Raw genomic sequence first — 17,229 nt, forward strand, 5'->3', positions numbered from 1 at the left:
GTCAGATGACCTACTTAAAGCTTTGCTTTTACTGATGAGAATTCATTCTCATTCCAGATTAGTCTCTTTCTAGAAAAAGAAAATTTTACATAACAGTTGGAAAATTAAGATACAAGAAGTATAACTCTAAGTTTCAATCTTTCCCTCCCATATATCAGATCAAATCCTAGGGTCTATGACCAAGGACAGAGTATATTCATGAGGCTGAGTAGACTCTTTACCTCAGTGTAACAGCATGTTCTCTGACTGCTGGGCTCTGAAGAAAGTAAAATTCTAAAATTGCTCAGACCAGAAGTTTGGGCTAGTAAGATCATGAAAATAACAACAACAACAACAAAACAAGTTTCTCAATCTCAATTTTTGGAATGCATATGCATGGTAAACTTTATTTGTAAGGTAATGACAGTTCAAATTACTTCAAAACAGAAGAACACTCATTTGCTCAGTTAAATTCTTTATCTTGTGCCAGGCCGTGAAGGCAAGGCAGAAAGCAACTCCTGACCTTGGAGAGTTCACTTCTGAGGCATTTTCCCGCTCCCCCCACCCCTGCCTTTTTTCACTCTGACCAAAACATTTCAGGTTAGTCAATGAAATTCTTTTCACCCATGAGAAAATGTAACTCTTTTTCACTTTAATTCATTTCTTCTGTCCTTGAAATAGAGAAACAAGATGGAAAATTCTTATTTTCTCTTTAATGATTAAAAAATATATGATCTGTTTTCATTCTGCTAAATCAACAAGTACTTCTAGAATCCTACTACAGGTGTCAACTGTGCAAACACTTATGAGGAACACAAAGAAATATGACAATCTCGCTCCTCTTGTGCTTTCTTCCTTTCTCACTTGCATGTCTGCTGTCTTCCTTTCTTCCTTCTGTTTTGCTTTGAATGAAAAATTGGGTAACTTGTCCAAGACCACAGAGCCTAGATTCATCAATGTCTATTAATTATTTTTTTTCTGAAGGGAAATGGGAGAAAAATGGAGAGGGGGAATAATGTCCCAGAGCTCATCAATATAATTCTAAATCAATCTCAAACCCCCTCTCACCTTGTCCCATTATTCCCCTCCTTCCTGTGCATAGTTTCTTGGTCGTTATCTAATCTTCACTCTGATAATTTCTGTTCCTATTACTTTCTCATCAGTCAGCTTTAACAAAATCTGTTCCAGTTAGTTATGGCAGAACTGTTTTCATCCCCTCCCTACTCTATAAATATTCACCACCACAGCAACTACTCACTGACTTTACAGAACTTAATTTACTAAATATATATATATATTTGCTTTTCAATTATAATCATGACTATGCTCCATGTGGACCAAAGACCAGGTCTGCTCTGCTCACGGGTCCAACGCAGTATCCAGCTATGCTACAAACAGGTGCTACAGGTAGAAGACTGAAGTCAATTGGTCCCTGGAAGGAACTATGGTCCTGTTTAAAAACATCTCAGTCTCTGAAACTGGATTAAAATGACTCAAGACCCCTAAGCAAGGCCAGAAACAAATGTAAATATTCTCTAGGGGAAAAAAAAAAATACTAAGTCTCAAACCCTCTCTACAATTTTTTTTTTTTTTTTGAGACAGGGTCTCACTATGTAGCCCAGGCTGTCCTTATACTCACTAGCCTCAAACTCAAGATCCTCCAGTCTAAGCCTCCTAAGTGCTGGGGTTACAGAAATGTACCACTATACCTGGCTCTACAAACAATTTTAAAAATGAAGTGTATAGTCCATAAGGAGACAACAAGGGAATCAGCAGGAAGCAGATAAGAATAGTCCCACAGCATTAAGAGTTTCAGCCAAGAATTAGTGCATTTTTAAAAAAATGTAGTAACAGAGCTAAAACAGGGCCAAATAGAAATTCCAGAGGGCTTGGAGTATAATACAGTCGTTGAGTGTTTGCCTACTATGGGTGAGGCCCTGAGTTCAACCCCTAGCACAGCAAAAATAGAGAAAAGAAATTCTAGAATTGAGGAAAGAAATACAATAACTGATAAAAAGTTCTTAACAGATAGATTTAAGAACAGGTAAAATGCAGCTTAAAAGAGAATAGTGAACTGAAAGATAAACCAAAAGGAAGTATCTAGAATGAAGCAGAGAAGGTAACTGGGAAGATACAAGGAGATAATCTAACCTACATGTAATTTGAGTCCCAGATAAAAGACAAATGGTTCAGAAGAAATATTTAGAGACAGGGCTAAAAATTCTCCAACACTAACAAAGGACATCAAACCACAGATTTAAAAGTCCTAAGAACTTCCAAGATAAATAAAAAGGAAATCTGTGTCCAGATAGTAAGATTTCTGGAAACCCACAAAGAAATTTTTAAGGCAGTCAGAAGGAAAAAAGACACAGTGGTAGACTATTTGCAAAGATGGCCACAAAAGCTCCTACCCCTGTACACATACTTTTTACAGTTAGACACTGCCTCCTATAGAGGGGGGTGAAGTTTATTTCCCTATCGCTTTAATTTGAGCTGGCCCCGTGACTTGCTTAAATCAATAAAATGTAGCAGAACTGATGGTGACTTCCAAGTCGACACCTCATAAGACTTTGCAGCTGTCATTTTGCTCTCTGGAAACAGTGTTGTCATGATGTGAAAACCCTTAGCACACCTCCTTAAATGGAGAGAAAAGCCCAACTGCCAGACATGTGCTAAAGACAATCTCAGCCCCAGATGAACTACTAGCAGCCTACAACTCCATGAATGACTCTAGTCAAGATGACAGATGAACCAAACATAGATTGCTGATTCACAGAATTGTAACATTAGATGGTTTACTTTTTCCCTTCACTCCTCTCTCCTCCTTTCCTTCCTCACTCCCTTTCTTTTCTTTTTTCTTTTCATGGTACTGGATTGAACCCAAGATTTTGGACATGCTAGGCAAGTCCTCTACTACTTGAGCCATGTCTTGCCACCCCCTCCCCCTTTGTTTTGTTTTTTGAGATAGGGCCTCATTAATTTTGCCTGGACTGGCCTCTAACTCTCAAGTAGCTGGGATGATAGGCTTGTGCCATCGTAGCAGGCTATATGGTTTACTTTAAACTACTAAATTTGGGAATGTGTGTTATGTATGTTCTATGTATATAGAACATTAGATACATAAATATTTTCTTCAAAGAAAAATAGACTATCAGCTGATCATAATATTTAAGTACTACTAACTTCACATCACAGTATTTAAAAATTGCAGAATCTGCAAAAAATAACACCATCTAAGGACTTTGCATCTTCATATGGGGAAAGAGATATGTTTTCAATTGTATGTTGGATAGTCCTATCATGTTAATCAGAAATATGACCTCACTGTTGTTCTTACTTAGAGATTAAGTATGGCTTAAAGAGATGTGTACTGGTGCCAAGCTGTGATGGTTAATTTTATGTGTCAACTTTGCTGGAACACAGTTATCTATATATTTGCTTAAACATTATTGTGGAAGATTCTATAATTAGATGAGATTTACATTTAAATTGATGAACTCAGAGTAAAGGACATTTCCCTCTAATCACTTGTCTGAATAGAGGAAGGGCTGACCTTCCTTTCCTGCAAAAGAGGGAATTCTTCAGCAGACTGCTTTTGAACTTGAACTGTAACTCCTTCCAGAAATCTTCTACCTGTAGGTTTCTCCTATCAAAAGTTAATTCCTTAAAATAAATCTCTATATAAATATTTACAGACAGTCCCCGACTTACAATGACTTGACATGCGATTTTTTTCAACTTTATAATGCAAAGCATATCCAAACAATCATGGTTTTTCCACTTTCACTAAAATACACAATAAATTACATGAGATAGTCAACACTTTATTATAAAACAGGCTCTGTGTTACATGATTTTGTTCTAAGCACATTTAAAGTAGTCTATGACACATTATGTTTGGTAGCTTAGTTACAGTAAATGGATTTTCAACTTAAGATATTTTCAAATTATAGTGGGTTTACTGGAATGTAACCCCACTGTAGGTCAAGGAACACCTCTATCTATATATAGCATATACTTAGCATATAACATTTAACATATGGAAAATATCCAATTTAATCATACGTAAGTACACACACACTCTATTGGTTCTGTTTCTCTGGAGAGCCCTAATGAATACAGACAGAAGCCAGAAGACAATGGAATCATCTTCTAATTATCTTCAAAGGGCAGAAAAGATTGCCAACCTAAAATTCTATACTCAGCAAAAATATCTCTCAAGAATCTAAAGGTGAAACAAAAAACCTTCAGACCAAGAAAACTCATCAGAATTCATTACTGGCATAACTACACTAAGAAATTACTAAAAGATGTTCTTCAAGCAGATGAGAAATAATCTCAAAAAGATTAAGAACACATAAACATATATACATGGGATAAGTTTAAAGTGTTCCAAGATTTTCATGTTATTTAAGGTGAACCAATGAACTAATATACCAATTACGCTAATGTGATAAATCTGGGCTGCATGCTGTAATCTGTGGGTAACCACTAAAAGAAAATTATCTAGTTGGGCATGGTGGCACATGCCTGAAATGCCGGCATTACTAAGGCAAAGGGAGTAGTATTTCAAGTTTGAGGGTAGCCTGGTTACATAGCCAGACCTTGTCTCAAGGAGACCTACGTACAGCCAGATGTCCTGGTGCACACTTATAAAGCCAGCACTCAGGAGGCTGAGGCAAGAGGATTCGGAGTACCAAGCCAATTGGTCTACACAGTAAGTTCCAGGCCAGCTTGGGTTGCATAGTGAGATCTATCTCAAAAATAAAAACAAAACAAGACCTAAATAAATGACTAAATAAATAAAATAAAAAGAAGACAGTCTATAATCCCAAGAGGGGGAAAAAAATAGAGCAGTAAAAAAGTCAGTCAATCCAAAAAGTAAGAAAGGGAAAGGAACACAGAACAGATGGGGCAAATAGAAAGCAAAGAGTAAGATGGTAGACTTATATTTAAATACTAATTACATTAAGTAAACTAACAAAACCTAAACTTTGTGCAGTTTACAGGACACATTTTTAAAACCTAAGGGTACAGAAAAGCTGAAAATAGGATAGTTTAATAAATAAACTATGAAAATACTAGCATAACCTTGATAAAAAAGCAGAGAGAAAGAGACAGAGAACTGTAACTCTAAATCTTAAATTTCTAGCAAAGAGAATGCAGCATATGTTATAGTATAACATAAGTTTTACTTCAGAAATTTAACCACAGCCCATTATTAAGAAATGTATTTGTAGGAATGGATTATGAGCACATGATAAAAGCGAGAGCACACAAGGGAGGGGTGAGGATAGGTAAGACACCTAAAAAACTAGCTAGCATTTGTTGCCCTTAACGCAGAGAAACTAAAGCAGATACCTTAAAGCAACTGAGGCCAATAGGAAAAGGGGACCAGGAACTAGAGAAAAGGTTAGATCAAAAAGAATTAACCTAGAAGGTAACACCCATGCACAGGAAATCAATGTGAGTCAATGCCCTGTATAGCTATCCTTATCTCAACCAGCAAAAACCCTTGTTCCTTCCTATTATTGCTTGTACTCTCTCTACAACAAAATTAGAAATAAGGGCAAAATAGTTTCTGCTGGGTATTGGTGGGGGGAGAGGGAGGGGGCGGAGTGGGTGGTAAGGGAGGGGGTGGGGAAAGGGGGGGAGAAATGAACCAAGCCTTGTATGCACATATGAATAATAAAAGAAAAATGAAAAAAAAAAAAGAAATGTATTTGTAAAAATCCTCATAAAATAATTCAAAATATAAAAAGTCACATGATTACCCTAATCAATGACAGAAAATCTACTTATAAAATCCCTGATACTTCCTTAAAAATGCATTCAACTTGGGGGGGGGGGGGTCCTGAGCATTTACTGAGTACTTGGTCCTGTTGCTGGTACCAGGAATGAAATAATAAATATAAGTAAATCCTTGCCTTCATGAGACTTACAGCCTAGTAGCATTAATCAAGTCACCTCCCAAATGTGATAAGTGATAGAAGAGAATTAAAAGACTCCAAGAGCTTATAGATGAAGTCAGGGAATCAAGCCAAAGACTCCCTGAGGCACAGACTCTTGGGCTAAGATGTAAAGAATGAATAGGAGTTAAGGTGTCAAGGACAAGGAACTCCAGTCTAGTTTGGGCAACAGGGCAGAAGCCACTGAAAGAAGCCATTGTGTCTGGAACACAAAGACTGAGGGGGAACATGGTGCCAGGAGATGCTGGAGTTGTATACAGGGCAGGATCATGGGGTGGCAGTGTAATTTTTCTTGTTCTCCAAGCTTTAATAAGTAAGTTACTGAGGGTGACTTACCTGTCCTGTGTTTTGGAATAAATACTAGTTGGGTAGAAAGAGCAGAGTAGCAGGTGTAGGTAGGCCCATTAGAAGGCTAGGTTACAGGTGGAGATGCAAGTAGGGAGATATTTAAAGAGGCAAACTGCAGAAGACTTGACAGTGGATTTGCTCTTGGGGTGAGAGAGGGAGGTGTCAAATGATAATTTTCCAGGCTCTGGTTTACCTAGCATGTGTCAATGAGTTAGGGAAGAGCTCATGGGAAAAAAAGTATGTAAAAACCAGTAAACAAATATAAAGTCCCTAATTTAAACTGCAAAGGGGATTCAGGACAACATGGAGTAAGCATAGTCTACCTTGTTCTTCCCACTAATTACAATTTGTGACTTTATTGAAAACACTGGCAAGTGGAAAAGAAAAGTGGGATTGGCTAGGAACTATGGGACACAAAGACCAGCCCCGCAGGAAGTTTCCTAATTTCGTTGTTTCATTTACTTTCTAATGTATTCTAGCCTGAGCTCTAAAGAGGACCACAACCCAAAAATACCAATGAGCACAGACAAAAGTGCCAAGAGTCTGTTTTCTCTCCAAAGCACAGAATGACAGAAACATTTTGACCATGCCTATCTTACTCCACGCAAAGAAAAAAAGAGCATCCCACTCCCTTTACTAGGTGCTATGGCCCAGAATTGTGGACAATCACATTGCAGCTGTAAAGCAGTCTGCCATCTCCACCTTGGAATAACAAGATGGAGCCAAATCAGCAAAATTAGAGTCAGAGCAGGATTATGGTAAGGAGGGAGCTAGAGAAACAAATTCTTTAAGTCTATGTATTAAATCCTTTCTCAGAGGAAGGAAAGAAGGATGAGTAGGTAGAGCACAAGGGATTTTTACCACAGTTAAACTATTCTGTAGATATTATAATGGTGGACTGGTGTCATTATACATTTGCCACAACTCACAGAATGTGCAATTTACAGAAAGACAACCCTAATGTAATACTCTGGCCTTTAGTTAGTAATAATGTATCAATACTGACTGGTCAATTGAAACATATCTACCATGCCAATGAAAGTTGTTAATAGGGAAGGAGGAATAGAGGCAGGAAGATATGAGTAAGGTGATACATGGGAACTATACCTTCTAATGAATTTTTCTGTACACCTAAAACTGCTTTTTAAAGTCTATTTATTTTCAAAAAATGAATAAAGATATATCATATGAATAACTAATTTAAAAAAAATGAGCTGGGGCTGGCAGATGGACTCAAGGGGTAAAGCACTTCCCTAGCAAGTGTGAAGCTCTGAGTTCAAACCCCAGTACCACCACCCAAAAAAAAAAAAAAAAGAAAAAAAGAGCTGAAATGATTATGCTATTATCAATAAAGTATTCTTCAAAGCAAGGAAAATTATCAAGGACAAAGAGGAATAATACATACAATAAAAGGGTCCCTTCACCAAGAAGACATAAAAATTCCAAATGTATGAGTTTTAAGATATGTGAAAATACATAAAAATTCTAAATGTATGAGTTTTAAGATATGTGAAGCAAAAACTGACACAATTGAAAGAAAAATGAAACATCAACAATTACAGTTGCCAGTTCAACTCTCTTACTGACAAAACCACTAGACAGAAAATCAGCAAGGATAAGGAAGAACTGAACACCAACAACAATTAGCAAGATCTCATCAATGTTTATAGGTCACCACATCCAACAGCAGCCTATACATTCTTTTCAAGTTCTCATGGAAAATTCACCAAGACAAACCAAATTCTAGTTCATAAAATAACCTTGACAACTTGGAGAAGATATTTTGGTAGAGATACCACAGACATTAAAAGGATAAGGGTGATGGACACAGTGGCTCAGATCTGTGATCTTAGAGAGTTGGGAAGCAAAGATCAGGAGGATCAAGGATAGAAGCCAGCCTGGGCCAAAAAAAGTTAGCAAGATCCTATCTCAACAAACAAGTAAGATGTGGTGGCACATTTAATCCCAGCTATGTGGGAGGCAAAGGTAGGAGGCTGATGGGCTGAGACAAATCCTGGGCAGAAGCAAGACCCTACCTGAAAAACAAGGAAGAAAAAAAGAAGAAAAAAAAACTCAAAACAACAACAACAACAAAAACCCCCAAACTGAAACAATAATAGAGCTCCTGCCTAACAAGTGTGAAAACTGGCATAATTTTCTGAATGATCAATCTCTATCTGGGCGTGGTGGCATATCTGCAATCTCAGCACTTGGGAGATGGGGAGAACTGAAGCAGTAGGATTCTAAGTTCAAGGCCAGCATGAGCTATATAGCAAGGCTCTGCCTCAAAAAAAGACAAAAAAACAACCTACAAACAAAAGCAAATCAACATAAATCAACAGGTTCAAGAAAAAAAATCCACATAATCATATCAGTCAATACTAAAAAAGCACTTGACATAATCGAACATCCATTCTCAAAAACAAAACAAAATATAACAAAACAAAACAAAAAACCCAAGAAACCCTCTCAGCAAAATAGGAATAGGAAAAAACAAAAACAAAAAACTTTCTTTTGGTTTCTGATAAAAGTCACCTACAAAACAAACAAACAAAACCCACTAAAGTCTGAACATTTTATACCTAAAATCAAGTACATGGTGAGGACAGTCATTCTTACCACTCCTATTCAACCTAGTACCAAAAGCCATAGCTAGTGCAACAAAGCAAGAAAAGGAAACAGTTACTACAGATTGGAAAGAGAATTAAAACTCTCTATTTATAGAGGTTAGGATCGTCTAGTAGACGATCCTAAGTCATCTACAAAAAATTAAATAAAACCAAACAGACGAAAAACCCTCATGAGTTTAGCAAGGAAGGTCATAGGATATAAAGGCAATACAGAAAAATCAACAGTGTTTCCATATACTAGCAATGGCAAACTTAAAATATCTATAAATTAATATGTAACTATATTAATAACATATCAATAAAATAATATACAATTATTTATATTATTATAAATATTAATTATAATTTTTATATATTTATTTGGAATAGCTAAAATGATATTGAACACATACACAAATGTGTATATGAATATTAATAGCAGCCTTTTTATAATAGCTCCAAACAAGAAACAACATAAATATATCTCCTCAGTTGGAGGGATAAACTGGTATATCCATATGATGAAATACAACTGAGCCACAAAAAAGAAAAAGCCTACTGAGTCTACTGCATGATCTATTGATACACACTCAAACTTGGGTGGAACTCAAAGGTATTATACTGTCTGAAGAACGCCAATATCAAAAGGTTATATACTGAATGATTCTATTTATATACCACTCTTGAAATAACAAAATTATAGTGATGGAGAATAGATCAGTAGTTGTCAAGGATTAGGGTTAAGGAGAGGGTCTGACTACTTTAAAAGAGTAACATGAGGATTTTTCTTTGTGGTGATTATGGTTGTAGCTACACAAATTTACACAGCTGATAAAGCTTCACAATAATATACAGGTACATACATATGCAAAAAAGTGGTAAATTCAAATAAGGTCTGTCTTTAGCCCATAGTATTATACAGATGTTAATTTCCTGGTTTTGAAAGTGTACTATAGTTATGTAAAATGAAATCATCAGGTACCCTGACTGAAGTATACACAGGAACCCTTTACTACTGTCTTAAATTATTTTTTAAGAAAAATGTTAAAAAAGCCCAACAACTCCAAGTATACAAATATAGTATAGTATAGCATAGTCTAGGCATTTTAAAGAAGAAATAATGAAAGGGTATTTGCACTATGAAATATTACATAATTTATATTCATTAAAACTTTGTAGTAATGGTGCAGGAATAGAATTATAAACAAGAAAGTCTGTATATGTAAGTATTGATTGTTCAGTAAAGAAAGCCTTTTAAGCAGGGCATGGTGGTACACACTTGTAATTCCAGCATCTTCAGGAGGCTCAGGAGTTCAAAACTAATCTAGGCTATGTAGTAAGATCGAGATACTGGAGGAAGACAGAGAGGGAAGGGGAGGGGGTGGAAGATGAAAGAAAGAAAGAAAGAAAAGAAAGAAAGAGAGGGAGGGAGGGAAGGAGGGAGGGAGGGAGGGAGGGAGGGAAGGAAGGAAGGAAGGAAGGAAGGAAGGAAGGAAGGAAGGAAGGAAGGAAGGAAGGAAGGAAGGAAGGAAGGAAGGAAGGAAGAAAGAAAGAGAGAGAGAAACAAAGTATACTTCCATGCCACAACTCTCTGATCTATAGAAAAATGCCATCATGGTTCCTGGATTATCCTTACCATCTATCTGGGTTCACATCCTTATCTCATACTCCAACCACTGCTCTGGAGTATCACACTCCTCATCACCCTTCTCCTCTGCAGAAAACACCCTTCTTTTGTCAGGTTTCCTTTGTCAGTCTCTAGCACACTAGCCCAAGCTCCCGCAGGGCAGGTGGTAACTGGAGTAACAAGAGGCTGCCATCTCTCTTTTTTTTTCCTCTATAGAGCCTCTATTCTGTTTAGACTAGAGGAAGAGGTTCCTTTGTCTTTTCTAAGGATACACCCTGTGTCCTTGGTCTTTCCTCTAAAATTTTGCATTTCTTTCTGGGACTTTCAACCTTTTCCTCTCTAGCCCTTATTTACTTCTGTTTACAAATAGGTACACATGTTCCAAACAGACTTTTAAACACAAAAATAACCTCCCAATTAAGCCCTGCAGTTCCTGTTCCCCTTTTTTCCTCATACTGCTTAGCGTGAGATATATTTTGCTTCTACTTCTTCACTTTCCACCTCTACTGAATGAATGCATCACATGCTCCTTCTGAATATTAAATTTTTTCATGACACATATTTATCATTATGTTCTTAATTCCTTTACTCTCATATCTGCAAAGAACCTCCTGATCAATCCAATTTTCTTCCTTGTTTTCAATCTCTTTGAAATGCTGCAGTTACCTTCTTTCTCAAGTTTCGCAGTGTCCTGGTTCTCTTGACACATGACTATTCAATTTCAGCTCTGAAAGCTTTTCTTCCTTTACCATTTATACAAAATTTCACTTAGGCCAGGCGCTGGTGGCTCATGCCTGTAATTCTAGCTACTTAGGAGGCAGAGATCAGGAGGATCGTGGTTCAAAGCCAGCCCAGGTAAATAGTTCACAAGACGCTCGCTCAAAAATATCAAGTACAAAAAAAGGCTATTGGAGTGGCTTACGTGGTTAGTGCCTGCCTAGCAAGTCCAAGGCTCTGTACTACCTAAATAAATAAATAAATAAATAATCACTTGGGATCTATTATGAGCCAGGCAAAGGGTTAAATATTACCAATACAAGGAAGAAAATGCAAATTCCTTTATAGTCAAGTTCATGTGTTCTTTCTCCAATTTAGGCATTCATTCAACTTTCATTGAAAAGCCAGGCACTGTGGTAAGTACTGGACTTAGAAAGTCAATTAAGACCAGTTCTGAATGGTGTGCCAGTGGCTCATGCCTGTATTTCTAGCTACTCAGGAGGCAGAGATCAGGAGGATGGCAGTTTGAAGCCAACTCCTGGCAAATAGTTTGTGAAACCCTATCTCAAAAAAACCCAACATGAAAAAGGGCTGGTGGAGTGGCTCAAGTGGCACAGTCCCTGCCTAGCAAGCATGAAGCCCTGAGTTAAAACCCCAGTGCCGCAAAAAACAAACAAACTCAAATAACCAGTTCTTGTCTTCAAAGAATTCATGGCCTGCAGGTAATCAGTAAACAAAGCACACAAGTTTTCCAGATATCATGACAGTGTGTTCAATTCCTTTTGTTTCAGGGGCTGAGGAAGGAGCACCCACAATGTTGGCTTCCTGACTGTCTGCTCTTCTCGCCACAGCCGTTCCTCCCAGAAAGGCTCATTCATACTAAGGGTTATGACTGTCACCTCCATTATTTCACTTCTGAATGTGCACCTTCATTTTCCAAGTGCCTGCTGAATGTCTTACTATCACCATAAAGACAAAATCAAACTGATCACTTTCCTTTTAAATCCAATTTATTCTTTAAATTTACTTATTTCTATAACAGATTCCGTCATCTGAGTTTACTGGGTACAAAATTATATACTACTTTGAAATGCCTCTTTTCTTAGGTTCCCTCAGGTCTTTCTACTTACACAACTACCAACCATATTGCAGCAACTCTATCATCTTACAACCAGTGTTACCAATCTAGGCTAAAAATAAGAATCATAAGGTGGGAGAAAGGGAGCTTGAATCAGTCTTGGGTCTCCTGTCTGAAGATTCTGGTTTTGGATATTTTGGGTGGGGCCCCAGATTCTGTGTTTTCCACAGTACTATCTGGTCCAGGCCTTCCGCTGAGTTCCAATGAAGCTAACATCTCTCCAACCCCACTCCCAGGAGTCTTCCCTACAATGTTACATTCATCCTGCTCAATGGTTTCATACAGAATAAATGATAAGCTTAAAAATATAAGGACTGATATAAGAATTCCTTCATATTTTGACCCCTATTATGGGTTGAACAGTATGTAGTTGGCCCCAAAACAATTAGTTCAGATTGGCCTTGGACTAGAATATATGACTACACTATACTTGGGCTACAGTGTATGGCTTAGTTAGTCTTAAAAGACTATGGTGTATGACTGAGAACTTGCAGGAAAGTGAGATTATGGTAGGTAAACAGGTAAGAAAAAAAGAAAATTAGGGACTTCAGGGGGGAAAACTGTATGAGAAAGTCATGGTCAAAATATGAAATACAAAGTATGACCTGAGGCAACTGACAGTTTCAAAAGGGGAGTGATTTTTTCATTTTCAATCCTTTCAATAGCCAAGGCTGAACCTATAGAGAAAGAAATATAAATAATACACTGCTTGGTCCTAGAGATAATAAACACTTAACTAGCTTTCAATTTTGAGAGATAACTTATGGACAGACTATGAAAGACTTGTCTGTGTTCAGAGGACAAGATGTAGAGGTTAACAATTTTTAACAAGTTAATGGAAACATACATGGCAGAAAGATACTAATAAATAACAGAACAAAAAATAATGTATAGCCAAATTGGGGGGAATAACGTGAGAGAAATCTTAATCTTTATAATGGACAGGCAAAATTGTTTCAAAAAGGTAAATCACCACCTTCACACTGGAGAAGCAAAACTGTTCATTTTTCAGAAAGGTTCACAAAAGAAATAAGCATATAATTATGGAGACCATTCAAAAAACAGCAGTGCTGGGAGGAATGTAAAATGGGTCACTACTGTGGAAAACAGCATGATGGTCGTTTAAAAAATTACTGGGTCACAGAATTAGCATATGATATAGCAATTCCACCTCTAAATATATACCCAAAAGGACTGAAAGCAGAGACTCAAACAGGTATTTATACACCCATGTTCAGAGGAGCATTAGTCACAACAGCCAAAAAGGTGGAAGCAATCCAAATGTCCATCACTGATGAACAGATAAACAAAATGTGGTACATATACATTTGAAGGAATATTCAGCCTTAAAAAGGAATGAAATTCTGACACATGCTACAACATGGATGATCCTTGAAAATACTGTAGAAACAGAGCAAATATTCTGTTTTTACTATATGAGACAGAAAACAGAATGGTGGTTACCAGGGGCGGGAGGAAAATTAGTTGTCATTAACTAGGTACAGAGTTTTAGCTAAGGAAAATGAGAAAGTTCTACAGATGGAGGGTGGTAACAGCTCCCCAGTGTGAATATGCCTAATTCCAATGAATCGTATACTTGAAAAAGAATCAATTTTTTTTTTTTTTGGTGGTACTGGGGCTTGAACTCAGGGCCTTCACTTTGAGCCACTCATCAGTCCTATTTTTGTCATGGTTTTTTTCAATAGGGTCTTGCGAACTGTTTGCCCAGACTGGCTTCAAACTATGATCCTCCTGATCTCTGCCTCCTGAGTAGTTAGATTACAGGTGTGAGTTACCAGTGCATGGCAAAAAGAATGAATTTTATGAGGAAAAAAGAAACACGTATACGCATATAGTAACATGGAAAGCTTTTCAGTGCTGCACACTCTTACCTACTTCCAGTCACAGCCTCCTGCCAGAGGAGCCACTAATTCCACTTCTATCATAGTTTAGTTTTACCTGAAAACTGGACTACATCAAGTTTTTTGTGTCGATTTCTTTTACTCAGTGAAAGAACTGTATCTGTGAAATTCACCCATATTGAATACTGTTAGTGTTTGTTCCTTTCTATTGAGACACAGAATTCCACTGCATGACTATATCACAATTTATTTAACTACTCATCTGTTTTTAGACATTTGTTTCTACTTTTTCCAGCTTTGCATTTCTTGAGTAGAATTCCTGGGTTATTGGATACATATTAACTTTAGTGCACAACACTGAACAGTTTTCTAAAACTGTTGTACTGGTTTGTTTATATTCTCACTTAAAACGAGCTGATCTGTGCTTAACCCACAGAAGTTTGAATTCAACATAGAAGGGCAAGACATTTCCTCTAGCTCTTTTTTTTTTTTTGTGGTACTAGGCGATTGAATTTAGGGCTTTACACTAGGCAAGCACTCTACCACTTAAACCATGCCCCCAGCCCTTATTTTTAAAGCTCTTTAAGTGATTCTGATTTATGAAGAGAATGGTAATGAATGGTTCACTCATTACCTTAACAGATGTTAATTATGTTTTTAATCATAAAAAGTAAGCTAGTCCTACAGCTTGGAAACAAAATGGAGTGGGAAGAATCCTGGCGTTAGGTTTCTTTTGTAAGGATACCAACTTGGCTGACAAAGCCTCCTCATGAGTCAGGAGCTTGTGGCTTATGCCTGTAATCCTAGCTACTTAGGAGGTAGAAGATTAGGAGTGCTGTAGTTTGAGGCTAGCCTGGGCAAACAGTTTGTAGGACGCTATCTAGAAAATACCCAACAAAAAAGAACTGGTGGAGTAGCTCAAGTGGTAGAGGCCTGCCTAGCAAGCATGAGGCCCTGAGTTCAAACCCAAGTACCAACCAAAAAAAACCAAACCAAAACAACAACAAAAAAGCAAGCGTCCTCACAGTTCTGTTTTTAATTTTTCTTACCTTAGCTATTCGAACTACATCATCCATCACCACTCATTTGAATTCCATAAATACCTTTTTGTTGCTGTTCTACCTGCAACCAAAGAGGGAAAAGTTAGGCATAAAATAGTTGTATTTAAATACTATGGACTGTTCTGAGAATTCCAGGAACTATAAAACAAAGCTCCATCTTAAACAGTTCAGGTTACTGAAGAGCTCATGAGAACTGAATTCAACAAGAGATTAGACCTTTCCAGTTGGGCAGGGTGGAGCACTACTCCCTTATCCCAAATTTGGACTATGTCACTGAAGGGCTGTTTATGTACTATCAGCTACTCTGCCCCAGGGGACATTTGGCAATGTCTAAAGTTAGTTTTGATTGTTACAACTGAAAGCAGGATGGTTGTGCATTGGTTTCTAGTGGGTAGAGGCTGGGATGCTGTCAAACATCTTACAAATCACAGGACAGCCCCTATAATAAAGAATTTTCCACCCCTCAAATGTCAACAGTGACAAGGTTGAAAAAATCCTGCATTAGGCAGAGGTCCACTGTGAGGTCTGAGGTCTGCCAATTTTTCAGTGAAGTGACCCAAACCAAATCTATTAATCTCTGTAAGTCTCAATTTTTTTTTTCTCTTAAGACTCTGAATTAAATGTTTGCACCTATTCTAATTAGTAAAATACTAAACTAACCAAATATCTAATAAAATAATACTACCACTCAGGAGGCTGAGGAAGGAGGATCACCAGTTTGCAGTCAGCTTGGATTACATAGTGGGACCTGGTATCAAATAAACAACACCCATGTCCCCTCTCCACCCCCCCCCAAAAAAAACCCCACAAAACCCAAAAACCCCTACATAAAAAATAATACATAACATTTAAGCATATGCAATGGCTATACCTCATATTGATTTTTATGTTTTCTACCTCATTTAACCTTCAAGCCAGAAACAATTATTAATACCAGGGTTCAGATGAGTAAGCTAACACCCTGAGACATGACCAAGGTCACAAAGGGCCAAACAGCAAAAATGAAACTTGAATCTAACCAATCTTATTCCAGAGCTCACTTTTTTTTTTTTCTTCTTCTACTTTTTGTGTGTATGACTGGGGTTTGAACTCAGGGTTTCAAGCTTGTAAAGCAGACGCTCTACCACTTGAGCCATTTTGCTTTGGTTATTGTGTAGATGTGGGTCTCTTGAACTGTTTGCCTGGGCTGACTCGGATCATGATCTTCCTGATCTCAACCTCTCAAGTAGCTAGGATTACAAACTCCAGCCACCAGCCCCTGGCTAAAGTCCTTAATTCTTACAATTATCACCAACCCCCCAGCCTCCAGACACAGAATTGAGTTATCACATCCTCAATTCATGGCCAACTAAGTACCATATAAGACCACAGGTCAGAAAAAGAGATAAGACATCGTTTTCAGCTATAAATTAGCCATGATTGAGAAAATGAGATCCAAGACTAATGAAGATCTGATGTCACAGGTTGTTCATTCCTTGTTCTGACACTATAAATAATAACTCCTTCAACATGAAAGGCCTTAAGAATGTCCACACTTATCAATCTTTTACTTCTAAGAATAAATTCAAATAAAATAATCCTAAATACCTTGCTTGAAACCTTATATAAGTATGTTCATTGTGGTATTTTTTATTAATATAGAAAATTTGGAAACCTAGGGAATGAATGTATAAACTCAGCACTTCTTGGACTAAAAAAATGACTCTTCTAATGAAGACCCACATTCAAGCAGAAAAAGCAGGACACAACTTTTGTGTCATGGCAGACACAAAAGATACTATGAGCAGATCCTCTTAAAGAAAGGACTCACTGTCCAGCTAGCTGCAAAAAGTAGTCAGCAGAAAGCTTCCTGCTACTGACTTCTTTAGAATCTGCTTTAGCTTTTAGGCAGAGGGTACCCTTTCTTTAGCACTGCCTCT

General features: G+C 37.4%; 1 protein-coding gene across 5 annotated transcripts in view; it reads right to left on the bottom strand.

Moving 5' to 3' along the window:
• Window positions 1-17,229, bottom strand: part of Ptpra (protein tyrosine phosphatase receptor type A) — a 142,809-nt gene that overhangs the window by 82,739 nt on the left and 42,841 nt on the right. For 4 of the 5 annotated variants that reach the window (XM_074074455.1, XM_074074453.1, XM_074074454.1 and 1 more), the window contains one exon: window positions 15,299-15,371. The exons of the other annotated variant lie outside the window; for it this stretch is intronic. In XM_074074455.1, coding sequence (XP_073930556.1) covers window positions 15,299-15,325 — 27 coding nt within the window. In that variant the 5' untranslated portion in view covers window positions 15,326-15,371. Of the gene's footprint in view, window positions 1-15,298; window positions 15,372-17,229 lie in introns of those variants that run through there. 5 annotated transcript variants of the gene reach the window in all.

Source organism: Castor canadensis, chromosome 5 (assembly GCF_047511655.1).
Source record: "Castor canadensis chromosome 5, mCasCan1.hap1v2, whole genome shotgun sequence".
NCBI lineage: Eukaryota > Metazoa > Chordata > Mammalia > Rodentia > Castoridae > Castor > Castor canadensis.